This window comes from Prionailurus viverrinus, chromosome B4 (assembly GCF_022837055.1).
Source record: "Prionailurus viverrinus isolate Anna chromosome B4, UM_Priviv_1.0, whole genome shotgun sequence".
In the NCBI taxonomy this organism is placed as follows: domain Eukaryota; kingdom Metazoa; phylum Chordata; class Mammalia; order Carnivora; family Felidae; genus Prionailurus; species Prionailurus viverrinus.
Window position 1 is genome coordinate 68,304,870 of NC_062567.1, and position 17,108 is coordinate 68,321,977.

Here is a 17,108-nt window from a genome sequence, read left to right on the forward strand (position 1 = left end):
AGCACAGTACCTAATCCTAAGTAGGATCTCTCCTTGAACTGGCCAAATGTCCTATGTTGGACTCGTAAGTCCATATTCAGATCTAATATGTCACCACTTCAGTGGTGAAGAAAGTGAGACCTAGGGATTCTTACTGATTTTTTTTTTATAGTAGTTATAGCTAGGGTTGTGGTGGAACAGAATTCTCACCGATAATCCCTATTCTGGGTCTCCTGGCTGTAAAACCGGCACCCCTGTCCTGGAACATGGGGAGGAAGTGTAAGATGAGAGGTAAATGTGGATTGGCAAGTCCTTACTCCTTACTCCACCTCTCTGGCTAGTCATGAGGTCTTGCATGAGCGCCTCAGTCTTTGTGTGCCTTTTTCCTCTATTGCAGAGAGCAAACATTTTGATACATGGGATGGGCCTGGTAGACAACAAGCCTTCAGTAAGGTGAGCTATTATCGCTATGTGTGACTAGTGTGGCAAAGATCAAGTGCAGAGGCTGTTCCTCTGCCTGGTTCTTAGGACTGGACTGGGGACCTTGGGTGGCTGACAAAGCAAAGGGCACAAGCTTCTTAGTCAGTGGTAAATGGCTATTTTAGGATAATGGATGCTGAAGAAAACCTTGGTCATTTCAATATTTTGCCCCGAAGTGGTCCTGGGGAGTTATATTCTTTAAACCTGGAGATCCCTCAACTAAGAGCAAATAGTAAGCGTTAGTTGAGCTTATTCTTGAAATTATTATTAAAGAAAGCAAGGCCATATGTTAAGAATACAGGGATACAAAGGTAGGATAAACAAGCACGGTGCAACCGAGGGCAGACGTTTCAGTTCTGACTAAATTAAGTTCATTTTAATGGACACCGTCTAATTCAACTGATTGTGAAGTAAAGTGAGCTCTATCTCTCACATAGTCAGAAAAGAAGCCGCTCATTGATTTTTACTTCACTATCCTCTGAAATATAGTATGTTTTACAGACTTTTAATGACAGGAAAAGTGCTTCTGTTTTGTTTTCTTTTGTTTCTTGAGGGCGAGGGGTTGGTTAACAAGCCATAGATATCAGTACTGTGCTGCATAGTTTGTGAAACTTTAATGTTTTCCAGTTTCAACTGACTGAAGACATCCTTGCTTTAAATGGAGATACAGGGGCGCCTGGGTGGCGCAGTCCGTTAAGCGTCCGACTTCAGCCAGGTCAAGATCTCGCGGTCCGGGAGTTCGAGCCCCGCGTCAGGCTCTGGGCTGATGGCTCAGAGCCTGGAGCCTGTTTCCGATTCTGTGTCTCCCTCTCTCTCTGCCCCTCCCCCGTTCATGCTCTGTCTCTCTCTGTCCCAAAAATAAATAAACGTTGAAAAAAAAAATTAAATGGAGATACAAAGAAAATATAGCACATGGAATCCATGTTAGACAGTTACACAGTTTAATCATCATTTGGAAAACAATCCTGATTATAATTATAAAAGCACTGTAGACTCTAATAATCTGTAGAATTAATCTACTATTTATTGGGCCATTACCATCATTCACTATGTTAGGTGTTGAGGATGCATTGGTAAGACTTAGTCTCTGCCTTTGAAGAGTTCATGGCTTAGTGGGGGAGAAAAAGACATGGTGAAAAAAGTACATTCAATGTAAGAAGTGTCATCGTAAAATGTACAAAGTGCTAGCATAGGAAACAGCTCCTTCTGGGAACACTTGTGAAAGCTTCACTAAAAAGAATCTTACCAAGCTAAGAGTTCCAGAAGATGATTACAAACTATGACTGTACTGTAGATACACGTGGTCATTCTTAGAAGCTTGAACATATGTCAAGCTAGTGAGAAGTATGGCAGTGAACTCCCAGTTATGCCTGTGTAGATTAGCTATACTGCAGGACTTGGGAGTGGCTCTCTCTGTCCCATCTCAAAATCTGCTGACATCTCAGCTCTCCCTCTTGCTACCCAGAACATTCCTGAATCATGCTGCCAGTCCAGGAGAGAGGCTATTTTTCTTCTCATATGTCTGCTATTGGAGGCATATAGGAATTATCCCATTTTCTATCTGACTATACCAACTAGGGATCACTTCCATTTGCACAGAATATCAGTATACTGGAAAGCACCTTTTAATACAGTATAAGCAGCTGGTAAACTGAGGTAGCAGTTGTTATTTGGTGTGGAAGGAAACAAAGGCCACACACACACATGTGATGGAGAAGAGGTTACATCAGAAAGAAAGGAATTGGTCAAATGTGGTCAAAGGTCTTCCTCTGCCATGCTACAGATAAAGCATTTAAGAATTACAGCATGATAGGTTCCTGAGAGCTTCAAGCTTCAACAATATTGCACATGTGTGTGCTTCTGATATATGTATGCATAACTGTATGTATGAATGTATGTGTGATTGTATACGTGTGTATGGGTATATATGCATGTGTACATATATCTGTCCATTTCTAAGTGTGTGTGAATGTGTGTGAGTTTATAAATATGTGAACAAATGTGTGACTATATTTGCGTGGGGTGTGCCAGACCGGACAGGCTGGAAAGTAAGTGTATGGAAAGTAAGTGTAAGACTACTCATGTCCTCCCGGGCTGTCTCTCCCCACCCCACCTCCACATCGCCAACTGGCAAAAGCAGAAAGGATGCTCTATATGACCTGAGACTGCATTAGAAAGTTTGCACTTCTTTGAGGCTATTCCACCTGGGAATCTCATTGGTTCCCTGCAGGATGGTGGATTTTGCAAGAAGTCTGCGGATTCCCCCAGGACGAAGGGACTGCTGCTGACACGCTAGGCTGAAGCCAACCGCACACCCGCCCCCCCCACCCAGTCCACCCCCAATCCCACCCCGCCCCCGCCTCCGCCGCTTTCCAAGCGGTCCTGGGTCTGCAGCCGCCTGCTCTGCAGAGGCGGGCCCGGCCGGGGCGGGCTCGGCGCGGCGCGCGCGGCCCGCGGGCTGGAGTCGGCCCGCGGCGCAGGCGGGAGGGGAGCGGGAGGGCGGGGGCGGCGGCGGCGGGAGGCCATGCCTCCAGCTGCGGAGGCTGCCGAACAGCTGGAGCCATCGCGGTCACCTGCGCGGCGCCGTCGCCGTCGCCCTTGCGCCCCGGCTGCCCGGCCCGCGGCCGGCGGACTTTGCGGAGGGCGCCCGGCGTAGGCGGCGGCGAGTGTGGGCCGAGCCGGTATTTATAGCTCGGTGACAGCAGCGGCGGCAGCGACGCCGGCGGGCCGTCTCGCCGCTCTTCCCAGCGAGGCCGCCGGCGCGGCGGAGGGCTGTGCTCGCCCGGCTCTCCGGTGTTGCAGACACCCCGCGCCCGCGCGGCCCCAGCCGGTGAGTACGCGGGCCCGGGCGCTGGGCGCGCCTCCCCCGCCGCTCGGGCCGGCCGCAGCGGAGCCCTGCTAGCCCGGCCGCCCCCTCGTCCCTGCCCGCGAATGCGGAAGCGGCCGCGGCCCCCAGTCCCCCAGTTCCCCCGGCGCGTTTCCTCGGTTCCCGAGGATGGCACGCCAGGAGGCAGGGTAAAGTGTCAAGCGTGGGGGGGGTGGGGGGTGGGAAGAGGCGGTAACGGATGCACCGGTCCTTTTCCGAAAGGGCAGTTGAGACTCCTAGGTGGAAGGCTGTCGGTGAGGAACCCTGGAACTCCGGGGCTCCCAGGGTTACCAGGACAGACCTTGAACTTTCCTCGCTTCGCTGATTACTAGCACGGGAGCGCTGGAGAAGCACTACGTATTGTTTGTTAATTAAATTAACAGGTTGCTGTTTTGGGGCGTTCTCCATAAAAGCAAAAAAGCAAAAAAACAAAACTTGAGTGTTTACTAACTTTATTGTGGCTAAAGAAAGCTATTTGGCGATTCCTATTTTTGAAAATGCCATAGGCCCACAAGTGTGGTAGGTCCATGTGGTAACACTTGGGCTACCATTATTCATTCTGCCCTCTGTGGAACAATGAACTGTGTGTATGGGTGTGAGAGAGGGTAGTAAACATCACATGCTTGTTTTAGTATTTGTGTGTCTAATGAACCAAAAAAAAGGGTATGTTGAACAAATATATTTACCCCTCATTATAAATGACATACTGTTTGAAATCCATAGAAGGACTTCTAGGAAGATTTCAGGGTTTAGTTTTGTCTTCAGAAAACATTCCTTACAATTTATTGAATATAAAGAATAGTAGAATCTCTGTAAGAACTATTTTTGTTGTAAAGTTTTTAATTTTTTACCATGCCTACACTTCCTAACACCGCCCCCTCCCCCATCTATGTAGTTTAAAAGCAAGTATGGATTTTGAAATTTTAACTTGGGTGTTTATACCCACTCCTATTCCACCTCCATTTGATCCTTTGCTCAGAAACCAATACTTGTCTATTTTATTTAATATGCTTCTTTAAACTGCCAGCTATTTAAAAAATAATTTCAGATATGAATGAATTTTACTTTGTTCTTGAACTATTATTTTCTTTGGTGTTTGTTTAGATTCTTTATCATAAACAGATATCGCTAAAAAGAGCTCTAAGCATTTTTAAAGAATTAATTGGTGAATATGTTTCCACTTTATGACATGAAAGTGTTCACAAATACTTTGCCATTTTAATGAAAAGTTAACTAATTAGAGAGAACTCCAGACCTACTTTGCTTCAGCTTCTCTGTTTTAAAAACTTGTGTGGTTTAGAACTTTGTTATCCCAAAGACTGCAGGATAAGAACAAGGAAAGAAAATCATTTAAAGGTTGAAAACGATATGAAGAGAAAGTCTAGGAAGGGATTTATGGATATGATCCTCTAAATTAGCAAGGGTACTACAAATACCATTCTGGTATCTATGTAAAGTCACTTAGGGTGGTTTCATTGATTGACTTAAAAGGTTGCTTTTTATTTAAAAGGCTGTGTGGTCTCTGGTATTGGACCAAAAGCAAGAAGTTCCAACTTAGTTCTGTTATTATTGCGATTTGTGTTTTTAAAACCTGTATTAAGCGTTCGCATTATGTAGAATGCTATATGTAATCTCCTCATGCCTGCCTTTCACCTAACATTTCAGGATAATATACCAAGACCTTAGGGCTGGTCCAGGCAAATGTATATTTGGTTTCTCCATTTTTCTGCCATGTGTCCTTTTATAGACTTGAATATCCCCTTATCCAGAGTTTGTTCTCTCTGGAATGGAATCTTCAGTATTTTTTGTTTTTTGTTTTTTGTTTTCTTCTTACTCAAGGCTGGTTCATTATCCCATCATGATCCATAAATTTTTTTTTCATTTATTAATTCAATAGCAAATATTTGTTGAATGCCTACTAGGTACCAGTTATCACCTAGTACTTAATGGTTCCTAGTGCCCCTGCTTCCTTCCCATTGGAACTTTAGTCTGTATGTTATACTTCTCGGTGTAGGGACCATAGTAGTTATTGAGAATTTTGACTTTGGGGTCATAGAGGTACTTCTCCTGTTTCCACTGGTTGGTACCTATATGACCTTGGGCAGATTATAACCTTTCTGAGTCTCCACTCCTTTATTGGTAAAGCCAAAGGGCTGGTATAAGGACTAATTGAGGTACTGAATGAAAAGTACTTGCCTAACATATAAAAAGCACTAAGAAATGTTAATGATTATTGTGCTGTCCATGTCTGCTTCGGTGGTGTTCCTCTCAGGAAATGGCAGTTCCAGTCTGGGTTTTGCCAGGCCCTGTCCACATCCAATCCATCACGTAACTGTCGTCAGCTCTTCCGTTTAAATGTCTAGAAGTTCATACATTTCCAAACACCAGACAGAAATGTGGCCCTTCTGACATGTAACTCACATGTGTCACTCAGTCTCCTGTTTCCCGAATCACACAAGGGAAAGCCCACACACATTGGACGGCCTCAAGGCCAGATCACTAAAGGCCACCTCACAATCGGATGCTACGTTGCAGGCTCCATCTCCTTTCACACTCCCCTGCATCCACACTCTATCCAGTCACACTAGCTTTTTTGCTCTTCCTTAAATGTGCTAATCATTCACTCAGCACAGATTTTTGCAATGTTTTGTTCTCTGTGTCTAGGTCCCTCTTTCCCAGATACCTGCTTGCTTCCCTCCCTTCTTTGAGGTTCTGTCCAAATGTCACCTTATAGTGAAGCCTACTTTAATTTCCCTCCCTGCTGACATTCCCCAGTAACTTCCTCCATCACCTTACAGCTTTTTAAAATATTATGTATCTATTTTCTTTTCTGTTTAACGTCTGTTTCCCTCAGTGAGACTGTAAGATGCAAAACAACAGGAGTGTCATCTGTTAGCAACCCTGATGGGTAGGCCAGTGCCTGGCACAAATAAGCAACTGGTAAATGTTGAACAAATGAATGATGAATGTTATCATGGAATTAACACTTTCTAAATACGATTTTGGACAAGTAGCTTAAGCTTTCTGAGCCTCAACTTCAATATTTGCACAGTAAGGATAGCATTCATCCTTTACCTTGTACAGTTGCATTAAAAATACTTTAATGGTGAGAATAACATAAAAAATCACTCCGTAAACGTAATGTGTAGGTGCTATTACCATCATGCTCATTATTAGTGGGAATGACCAAGACTCGTTTGTATTTTAACAGTGGCCTTCAGGGTAGGAAGTGGCTGGAAATGACCAGGCACTTTACAGATGAAATCTCCTTAGGTCTTCACTACAGTGCTCTGAGTGAAGTACTTTTACTGGGATTTTACTGGCGAAGAAGTGGAATCTCCAAGAGGTTAGGGATTTGCCCAAGGTCACAGAGCTAGTAAGTAGCAGTTAGAACTGGACCATATTCCTCCCAGCACATGAGGCTGCCCTTTGAAAAACTCATGCTCCTGATTCCTTTGAATCATTCTAGTGTCATTCTAATGGTGTGGTTTTGCCTGTTAAAAACACTAAAAGGTAAAATGTGATATAAATATAGGCTGCTATCCTTATTTATCTTTTAAGGAAAAAATATTAAACAGTTTTAAACTGTGTCTGCCTTTTGGAGTAGAATTTTATTTTATTTTATTTTATTTTATTTTATTTTATTTTATTTTATTTTATTTTATTATTTTCTTAATGCTCATTTATTTTTGAGAGAGAGAGAAAGACAGAGTGCGAGCAGGGGAGGGGCAAGGAGAGAGGGAGACACAGAATCCAAAGCAGGCTCCAGGCTTTGAGTTGTCAGCACAGAGCCCAATGCAGGGCTTGAACTCACAAACTGTGAGGTCATGACCTGAACTGAAGTCGGGGACTTAACCAACTGAGCCACCTAGGCTCCCCTGGACATAGAATTTTAAAAGCAATTATCCTAGGGATTAAACGAAATGATTGTAAACAGTGTTCTGTGAACTGCAAAGAACTTTAAATACTATGCTAGAACTAGGGTAATTGAAGAAAGGAGGCTCTTCTTTGTCTTGTAGCCTTTAAGTTTGTCTTGTACTAAAACAGCCAAGAATGGCCCAAAGTACAGCTGTATGTGTCACAAAGTGCATACCACAAAAAGTAAAGTACTGGAAGTCTTTTTAAAAATTATTTTTCAAGAGATTGGATTCAAGGTGCCAGGCTACAGTTTATACTCTTGGCACAGTCATCTTTTCAAAGCCCTTTAATAAGAGCTGAGAGGTTCCAGGTGAATTTTCAGACATAAATGCTAAGGAGCTTCAAAAAACTTGGAGAGATTCTTTTTTTATTTTAGACCGGTGCCCTTCACAATGGAAGTGCCCTGTGCATGTTACCTGGTTAGGTGTTACTAGATGCTGAGACCTGTATTTGCAGGGCTGTGCACTCAGTGTACTCTACCTGGCCAGTAGTAGTGTCTTTTGTAGAGCATTAATTCATCAAGGACTTTTCCAGATGCATCCGTAAATTAAAAAAAAAAAAAAATTTTTAATAAAATAATGTTTATTTGTTTTTGAGATACAGAGAGAGCCTGAGTACAAGCAGGGGACGGGTAGAGAGAGAGGGAGACACAGAATCTGAAGCAGGCTCCAGGCTCTGAGTTGTCAGCACAGAGCCTGACTCAGGGCTCGAACTCACAAACCGTGAGATCATGACCTGTGTTGAAGTCAGATGCCCAATCGAGTAAGCTACCCAGGTGCCCCAATTTTTAAAAATGTAAGGGTAAACTCCATATTTTTTAAAAAAATTTTAATGTTTATTTTTGAGAGAGAGAGAGAGAGAGAGCATGAGCAGGGGAGGGACAGAGAGAGAGGGAGAATCTGAAGCAGGCTTCAGGCTCTGAGCTGTCAGCACAGAGCCTGACACTGGGCTCGAACTCATGAACAGTGAGATCATGAACTGAGCCAAAGTTGGACGCTTAACCGACTGAGCCACCCAGGTGCCCCTGCCAGGCGCCCCAAGGGTGTCCTCCATCTTAATCAGACTTGTTATTATGCAAGAACTGTTGCCTGAGCCAGGGTCCCTTCTGAGAAAAATGAAATTCACCCTCCTTCAGTGTTTTCCTTTATTCGTAAAGACTCTAATAAGTGATGGAGGCAGGGTACTCTGGTTCAGTCAGATTATTACAACGATTCTTGGGGGATCTATTTTGTTGTAGTCCACGACCTGATTATCTTTTACTTAAACTGTTGAAGTTGCCTATAAACTTATTTTCCCCACTTTCATTATGCCTCATACCAAGTTTTCATGATCTAAGCTGACAGAGAATTCTCTCCCAAATTCTGCTCTAGTCAGTTATATCACTTTTCAGTTCTGAAACTTTTCATTCTCTGGTCTCTATTCAGTAAAATACACAACAACACTTTTGCCTATGTTCCTTGAATTGGCCCCAAATTATCCTTGCCTCTCACAAGATGCCCTCAAGCACTCTGTGCTCCAGCCACACAGAACTCCAGATGCACCTCCTACAAATGAAGAAGAAAGTCTCTTCTCTGCCTTTGTTCAGTGCCCTCCCAACTTGAGTATCCTTACCTCTTTCCCATTTTTCCTTTGAATACCTCTCCATTCTTTGCCTTTAGATTAGCCGAAATACAATACTTGTAGTAAGATGTATAGGATTCCTAATATCTATGATAAATATTAGTCCATCTAGAGCTGGAAACCATGACTGGAGGCCTGTGGATTATCAGAGTGTAAAGTTCCAGCCTGTAGCCAACCAACTTCTTCAATCACTGCTATAAAGTGGAAAAGCAGAGGCTTCTAAGATATTGGTAGTGACATCTACCTAATCATGTCATTACTTACAAGAGGGAAGTGAATGGTGTGGATTAATCTAGCTCTCAGAGATGTGTTCTTTTTAGGCATAGTTGGAAAATCACAGAATGAGCATCAGTGATACATTGCAAAAGAACAAGCAGATCAACTCAACTACTTACACTTGATGCTCGGAGAACAAAATTCAAGCAATCCTGTAGTCAGTTACGTGACCCCGATTCTTTCTGATCATGCTAGCCAGGTCCGCTGGAATAGTATGAGTAGACTCATTCATCCTAGAAGTACTGTGAATCTTTTATATCACACAGATTCGTTATCAGAAACTTCCTAACCAACACGTAATGGGTAAGATTTTGGAATTTTTTTCCTTTACGTGGGAAGGCCTGGTGTAGAGCGTTAATGACAAGTGGCTTGGATTTGTATCCTGGTTTTGGCCCAGACCCATTTTGTTATTTGGTACAGATTACAAAATTCGTAGGTCTCAGGTTCAAATTTGTAAAAATAAGAGTATTTTCTTCATTGGGCTGCTGTGCAATTTAAATAAAATTTGTAAAGCTCATTAGCATAGTGTCCTGGTATATGGTTAAGTACTCAATGTTAGCCCTAGTGATAATGATGATAATGCAGAACCTGTGTAAAATGAGGTGTTGTTGGGTGGGATCAGGGGTGAGTCAGCGTGGCAATTTTTGGGTTACAGTGCTTTTTTTCTCCTTTTTTTTGTTAGTGAGAGGTAATGGCAGGTTGCTGTGTCTCCTCATCTTGCCTGAACAATAAGGAGGCTTTTCTTTCTAAGTGAACCGCTCACCCCTCCCCATCTAGTAGATGCCCATCGATTGCCCACTTTGAGCCCGTCCCCGTGCTGTGCCCTGGAAGTGAACAGCCCTTCACTGAGGATCTTATGACCCAGTGAGGGAGACAAACACATAAATCGATAATTTTACTATAATATACTAAGACCTAAGATAGATCACATTTATTTAAGATAAAAGCTCAGCTTTGGTGGCAGAATTGAGTTTAAAGAAATTAAAAGGGTTTGTAGACTATGAATACTGTGTAGCATAGTCAGTTTGAACCATTTCAATCCTGGATTATTAGCACTAGAGTCACTGAATGATCATATTGCTTTATGTGAACTACAGAAGTGAAAACAGTTTTGGTGCTTTGCATGCCTGGTACCTAGGGCTGAGATGACTAGGCAAGCTTTGGGTGACCTTGTGGATGAAGTCAGGAAGTGGGGATAAGTAGAAGTTTCATTCAAGTTATTATGTAGGTTTTGAAATTTGGGACCCCCTGGAAGACCTCACTTCAGCTTTGGCATATGAAACAAGAGTAAATATCAGCCATGTTTAGCATAAAATAGACCAGTAATTCTGCTGGTCTGTGAGTCACTGAATCTGTTTGTGGAAATAAAGACTAGCCTGCAGACCTGATGGGAAATATTTATTGGAAGAAACACTTTCAGCTTTATGATATATTAGATCAAGGGCTAGGAATGGATTTGGATTCAGATGTTGGCTCTTCCACTTCCTGGATGTGGATAGGCAGCAACCACTCTGATCTTTGTTTACGTGTAACCTGGGGGTGATGGTACCATTCATAGCATGCCTGTGGGAGTTCAGGTCAACAAGTACAGGATTGTTGCTCAACTCTACAGTTCTCTGTCTTGAAATAATATAAGTACTGGAGAGGAACAGCTGTCTCCCAACTTTTTTGAATGTTCTAATTCAGTTTGGGCACGTGGACATTACATAGCTCACTAAACAAGATTCTAAAGTTAAAAACAACAATGATAAAATAAGTATATGCTAACCCTTCACAAAGCATTTATTCAATAAGCAATCAAGATCCTATGTATTCAGTGTTCTGAATCCTGCTGCCTTGCTTGTATGTGGGTGGGGGGAAAGGAGGTGGTGGGGCAACTACAAGAGAATTCTGCATTGGTAAGAGAAGCAACCTAGAAACCTGTTTAACTTCATAGATGTTACTCATGCCTTTTTCTGATGGGCATGTAGGAGTGAGTCCTGCTTCAAGACTCATTGGCCTTGAGATGATTTCTATGTAGTCTCGTGATAGCGGTCTTTGGACATTTCTAAAAACATTGCATGAAATTGAATTGACAACTCATTCTGGCATCCTTGCATACTGAATATCATGAAAATGCATGATGCTCATTTTTGTTCTTCACCACTTTGCTCTCTTTCATGTGATAACCAACTACTGCTATACTTACTGGGTGATGAACTTCACATTAGAAAACAAAATCTTGGGGTGCCTGGGTAGCTCAGTCGGTTAAGCATTCTACTTCCACTCAGGTCATGATCTTGCAGTTTGTGAATTTGAGCCCTGGGTCGGACTCTGTGCTGGCAGCTCAAAGCCCGGAGTCTGCTTGGGATTCTGTGTCTCCCTCTTTCTCTGTCCCTTCCCTGCTCATGCTGTCTCAAAAATAAACATAAAAAGAGAAAAAAATCCTTGTGCAGTCGCCATTTCTAAGTTGTCTGAGCCGCAGCCCCTGGGAACAGACATTTCAGAGTATTCACAAAGATCACGAGGGACTTGAAATTGTTTAGAAGGCACAGAGACTATCTGTTTTACTGAGTTATATTTCCAGTCCTTTTGTGTGTTTACATTGCTTTTCTGAAATAGTTAAGACAAGTCTTCATTAGCTTAGATTGTGGGTTTGATTGATATCCATCACCCCAGAGTGTTGGACAGGACTTGGGAGCCTGGGATCCTATTCCCAGGTCTTCCATTGACTTAGAGTTACTTCAGGCTTGTGGCTTGATCTTTGTGCTTTTAGTCATGTGGAAATGAGAATATCTGTCAATGGGAAATTTATCAATTTACCAAAGTGCTCAGGATTTGTGAAGGTTTCTTCCACTTACGTATTTTTTGCCTGGGTATAGAAGTATACTCTATAGAGTTAATATAATCATCTCTGGAGAAGAATGTGTCTCCAGAAAGCATTCAAGGGATGACATCCCTGGGGCTGGGCCCTGTGTCTTTCTAAGGCAGGGGAAATGCCTGGAACTGACTGGGTGATTTGGCTCTACAGTTGACTTCAGAGGCTCAGATAAGAGCTCTGCTGGCTGACTTTGGGCCAGTTACATAATCTGTGTGAGCCTCAGTTCCCTCCCTGTAAAATGAGGTGATGGGAATGATAATGACAGTATTTCAGAAGGTTGTTATGATAAAAAAAATAATTTAATGATGCATGTAGACATCCAACACAGAGCCTGGATGTCATATGCCGTAGGCTTTGTAAGGGTCCCTTTTTTCTCCCAGTTCTAAACAAATTGAGAAAGGAGAGAAAAGAATTGGCAGATTTCAGTGACATTACTACCTTTATTGTTATGTTTTGATCTCAGCTTTTATTCAGTTTTATTGTTATGTTTTGATCTCAGCTTTTATTCAACTTTGTTGCTGAAATCATAGAGATATAGCTTAGTCTGAGCACCAAATGGGTTCACCAAAACTGCATCCCACAATTGGATAGACTTAATAACAACCAGTCACAGCCTTGGTGAATCTAATGCAGGCTTGTGTCCTTTATAGGCAGGCTGCCTCCCAAAGAGAAAGGAGGAGGTGAGCAAGATTTTGGAAGTGGGGTCTGCACAAAAGAGTTTTAAGAAAGCTCTTTACTCTCAATGCACCTCGAGGTTAGGACCCACAGATAGAGGCATAGTATGTATTTTGCAATGCCTCTGTGCCTTTCCAAATGCCTAGATTGAGCATTCTTGCCTTCTCCACTGGGGAAAAATTCCTACTAATCCTTCAGCCCTGAACTTGGGTTTGTCCTCTGTGAGTCTTCCCCTTTTTCCTCACTTCCCACAAGCAGAACTGTCCAGTCCCTCCTGCATGTAACTCACTACTGTACTATAGACTCAGCTATTTCATAAGACTTATTCTGTGTTGAAATTATTTGACAACTAGTCTATGAACCTTTGTATAAAAGTCCATACACAACATATAGGAAAAGGTCTGAGAGTACAGATTATTAAGGGATCATGCTGAGGAGAGGGATTGGGGCAGAGGAAGATGTTTATTTTTTGTTCCTGTGTGCTCAGTTTGCTTCTACATTGCTTTCATTTTTTAAACGACTCTATATTATGATTGTAACCTAAAAATAGTAATCTAAAAGAGGAAAAGCATTGTGTTGTGTTTTTGCCCTGCATTTCCTCCTGAGGTGACCTCTACAGGTCATCTCAGTCATCACCCCACCCCGATTTTGGACAATCTTTTTCTGCCCTCTCATGTCCCTTCTCCCCCTGCTCTTTCATTCTCCTTCTTTTCCACATCCCCCATGTGGTCAGAGGTATGATTAGATGGCAGCCAAGGGACAATATTTATTTTCCTCAATCTCAGACATGACTTGGGACCATGAGAGGAGCAGGTAGCATTTAAAAAAATTTTTTATTTTTATTTTTATTTTTTAAATTTTTTTTAATTTTATTTTTTATTATTATTTTTATTTATTTATTTATTTTTTAATGAAATTTATTGACAAATTGGTTTCCATACAACACCCAGTGCTCATCCCAAAAGGTGCCCTCCTCAATACCCATCACCCACCCTCTCCTCCCTCCCACCCCCCATCAACCCTCAGTTTGTTCTCAGTTTTAACAGTCTCTTATGCTTTGGCTCTCTCCCATTCTAACCTCTTTTTTTTTTTTTTTCCTTCCCCTCCCCCATGGGTTCCTGTTAAGTTTCTCAGGATCCACATAAGAGTGAAACCATATGGTATCTGTCTTTCTCTGTATGGCTTATTTGACTTAGCATCACACTCTCCAGTTCCATCCACGTTGCTACAAAAGGCCATATTTCATTTTTTCTCATTGCCACGTAATATTCCATTGTGTATATAAACCACAATTTCTTTATCCATTCATCAGTTGATGGACATTTAGGCTCTTTCCATAATTTGGCTATTGTTGAGAGTGCTGCTATGAACATTGGGGTACAAGTGGCCCTATGCATCAGTACTCCTGTATCCCTTGGATAAATTCCTAGCAGTGCTATTGCTGGGTCATAGGGTAGGTCTATTTTTAATTTTCTGAGGAACGTCCACACTGCTTTCCAGAGCGGCTGCACCACTTTGCATTCCCACCAACAGTGCAAGAGGGTTCCCGTTTCTCCAGCATCTGTAGTCTCCTGATTTGTTCATTTTGGCCACTCTGACTGGTGTGAGGTGATATCTGAGTGTGGTTTTGATTTGTATTTCCCTGATAAGGAGCGACGCTGAACATCTTTTCATGTGCCTGTTGGCCATCCGGATGTCTTCTTTAGAGAAGTGTCTATTCATGTTTTCTGCCCATTTCTTCACTGGGTTATTTGTTTTTCGGGTGTGGAGTTTGGTGAGCTCTTTATAGATTTTGGATACTAGCCCTTTGTCCGATATGTCATTTGCGAATATCTTTTCCCATTCCGTTGGTTGCCTTTTAGTTTTGTTGGTTGTTTCCTTTGCTGTGCAGAAGCTTTTTATCTTCATAAGGTCCCAGTAATTCACTTTTGCTTTTAATTCCCTTGCCTTTGGGGATGTGTCGAGTAAGAGATTGCTACGGCTGAGGTCAGAGAGGTCTTTTCCTGCTTTCTCCTCTAAGGTTTTGATGGTTTCCTGTCTCACATTTAGGTCCTTTATCCATTTTGAGTTTATTTTTGTGAATGGTGTGAGAAAGTGGTCTAGTTTCAACCTTCTGCATGTTGCTGTCCAGTTCTCCCAGCACCATTTGTTAAAGAGGCTGTCTTTTTTCCATTGGATGTTCTTTCCTGCTTTGTCAAAGATGAGTTGGCCATATGTTTGTGGGTCTAGTTCTGGGGTTTCTATTCTATTCCATTGGTCTATGTGTCTGTTTTTGTGCCAAAAAAAATTTTTTTTTTAATGTTTATTTATTTTTTGACAGAGAAAGAGAGAGAGTGAGAGAGCAAGCTGGGGAGGAGAAGAGATAGCAGGAGACACAGAATCTGAAGCCGGCTCTACTGTCAGCACAGAGCCCGATGCGGGGCTTGATCTCATTAACTGTGAGATCACGACCTGAGCTGAAATTAGGAGTTGGACGTTTAACCCACTGAGCCACCCAGGAGCCCCTGGTAGCATCTTTTCTAAATGCCTGTTTATCGAGCTGTTACGAATCAGAACAGATAATAGGAAGAGAGACTATTTGTTTTTCTGCTCTAACCCTATGTATCTTTTCTTACACAGGTAAACAACGGAATTGAAGTTTTGAAGGATGGGTAAAGACTTTCGTTATTATTTCCAGCATCCCTGGTCTCGCTTGATCGTGGCTTACTTGGTGATCTTCTTTAACTTCTTAATATTTGCCGAGGACCCAGTTTCTCATAGCCAAACAGAAGCCAATGTTATTGTTGTTGGAAACTGTTTTTCATTTGTAACAAATAAATACCCTAGAGGAGTTGGCTGGAGGATCCTGAAGGTGCTTCTATGGCTACTTGCCATTCTCATAGGACTAATAGCTGGCAAATTTCTGTTCCATCAGCGTTTGTTTGGTAAGTACCTGTGAAATGTAAGGTTGATAATGACTGAATTCTATTCTTCAAGATAGAGCCCTGTTATTTCTAAATGCCAGTTTAAGATGCATTTTAGTTTTCCCTCTAGCCTTAATTTGCTGTGAGCTGTTGGAGCTGGGTTCTTCTGCTGCTCTTTGCCCAGTGGTGTACTTTCCTGTGGCCTCAGGAAAATTAACATGAGGTAAAAGTAATCCTAAACTTAATTTCAAAAAACGGCTTTAGAGCCTAAATTAATGTGTGTGTAATCTTTTTAGAGAAGACATGAAAATAGCTCTTTTCCCATAAACAGTACCTAAGTATGTTATCATGAAGAGTTTGCCTTCATGTCATACCATGAGTTCATTAAAGTAGCTTAACCATTGCTCATATATTTACATATATTATTCATTCTGAGAATAAGAATGGCAACTCTAACTTTTTTACCATTTTTCTTTCCTTTTTTGTTTTTATTTTGAACATTGGCTTGAGGATGTTTATTTTTGAGCCTATTCAACCACAGAACAGTATATTAGCACAGAATCCTTTGATAGTAAGCAATAGACAAAGAAAAAAACACTAAAATAGTTCAAGCTAAAAAAAAGGTAATTTACTATAAGGGTACTGAGCTGTTTCTCAAAGATCAAGGATAAAATTCATTTTGGTAATTGGGATAAATGAAACCAGGGGCTTGAATTCTGTCAGGATATTCTTTGTGACAATTTCTCTAACATATCTATTTTATTCTGTGTTCACATTAAAGATCACTTTATATCTACTCAGAGAGACTGGCCTGACTCTCTTGGTCCTAAGTTTAAACTCTCAGAAAAGAGCCTGATGTTGACCCAATTTGGGTGTGTTTTCCACCTTTTGCCTAATTGATTTTGGTCAGGAGTTGGGTGATATTTATCCAACAAATATTCATTGATCACTGATTACATACCAGGAACTATTCTAGAGAGTGAATCAAAAAAGTAGGGACTGTGCCCTTATAACAGTTTACATCCTGTAGGAGGGAGAAAGACAGAAAACAAATTAATGTACTATGCAAAGAGGTGATAAGTGTTACTGGGAAAAGAAAGTTTTAAATGCTGCTGGGCCAGTTAGTAAGAGAACTTGGTAATAAAACATTGAATTTAGTAATTATAAGATCATAGGTGACACACTGTAGCTATTTTTAATCTAGAAGTTTGGCTAGAAACAGATGGCAATTGTTTCAGGAAAAAACAAATTGAAACATAGATATACACACACATAGTATTAATTCTATATTCTTTGCAATCTCTACTCCTTAAACTATTGTCCTTTGTTTCTATTACATACATTTATAAAAGGTACATATTTTATGTTTATTATATATGTACATAGTTTCAAGAAGTTTGGTGAGGAAATGAAAGGAGATAGGAAGTGGCTAAAAATGGAAGAAGGACCATGGAAAGATTGTGTTGGGCATGGCAGTGGGTGGTGCTGGTTTTGAGGAGTGAGATTAATTGATCTGCTTGTCATTTTGGGG

The 17,108-nt window shown here is 41.7% G+C and overlaps 1 protein-coding gene across 4 annotated transcripts in view; it reads left to right on the forward strand.

Annotated features, from left to right (window-relative positions):
- The first annotated feature begins 2,976 nt into the window (after positions 1 to 2,976).
- Positions 2,977 to 17,108, forward strand: part of TMEM117 (transmembrane protein 117) — a 487,518-nt gene continuing 473,386 nt past the window's right edge. For 2 of the 4 annotated variants that reach the window (XM_047867676.1, XM_047867679.1), the window contains exons 1-2: positions 2,977 to 3,289; positions 15,294 to 15,598. In XM_047867676.1, coding sequence (XP_047723632.1) covers positions 15,322 to 15,598 — 277 coding nt within the window. In that variant the 5' untranslated portion in view covers positions 2,977 to 3,289; positions 15,294 to 15,321. Of the gene's footprint in view, positions 3,290 to 3,435; positions 3,475 to 15,137; positions 15,182 to 15,293; positions 15,599 to 17,108 lie in introns of those variants that run through there. The other 2 variants (XM_047867678.1, XM_047867677.1) reach the window with 2 other exon arrangements.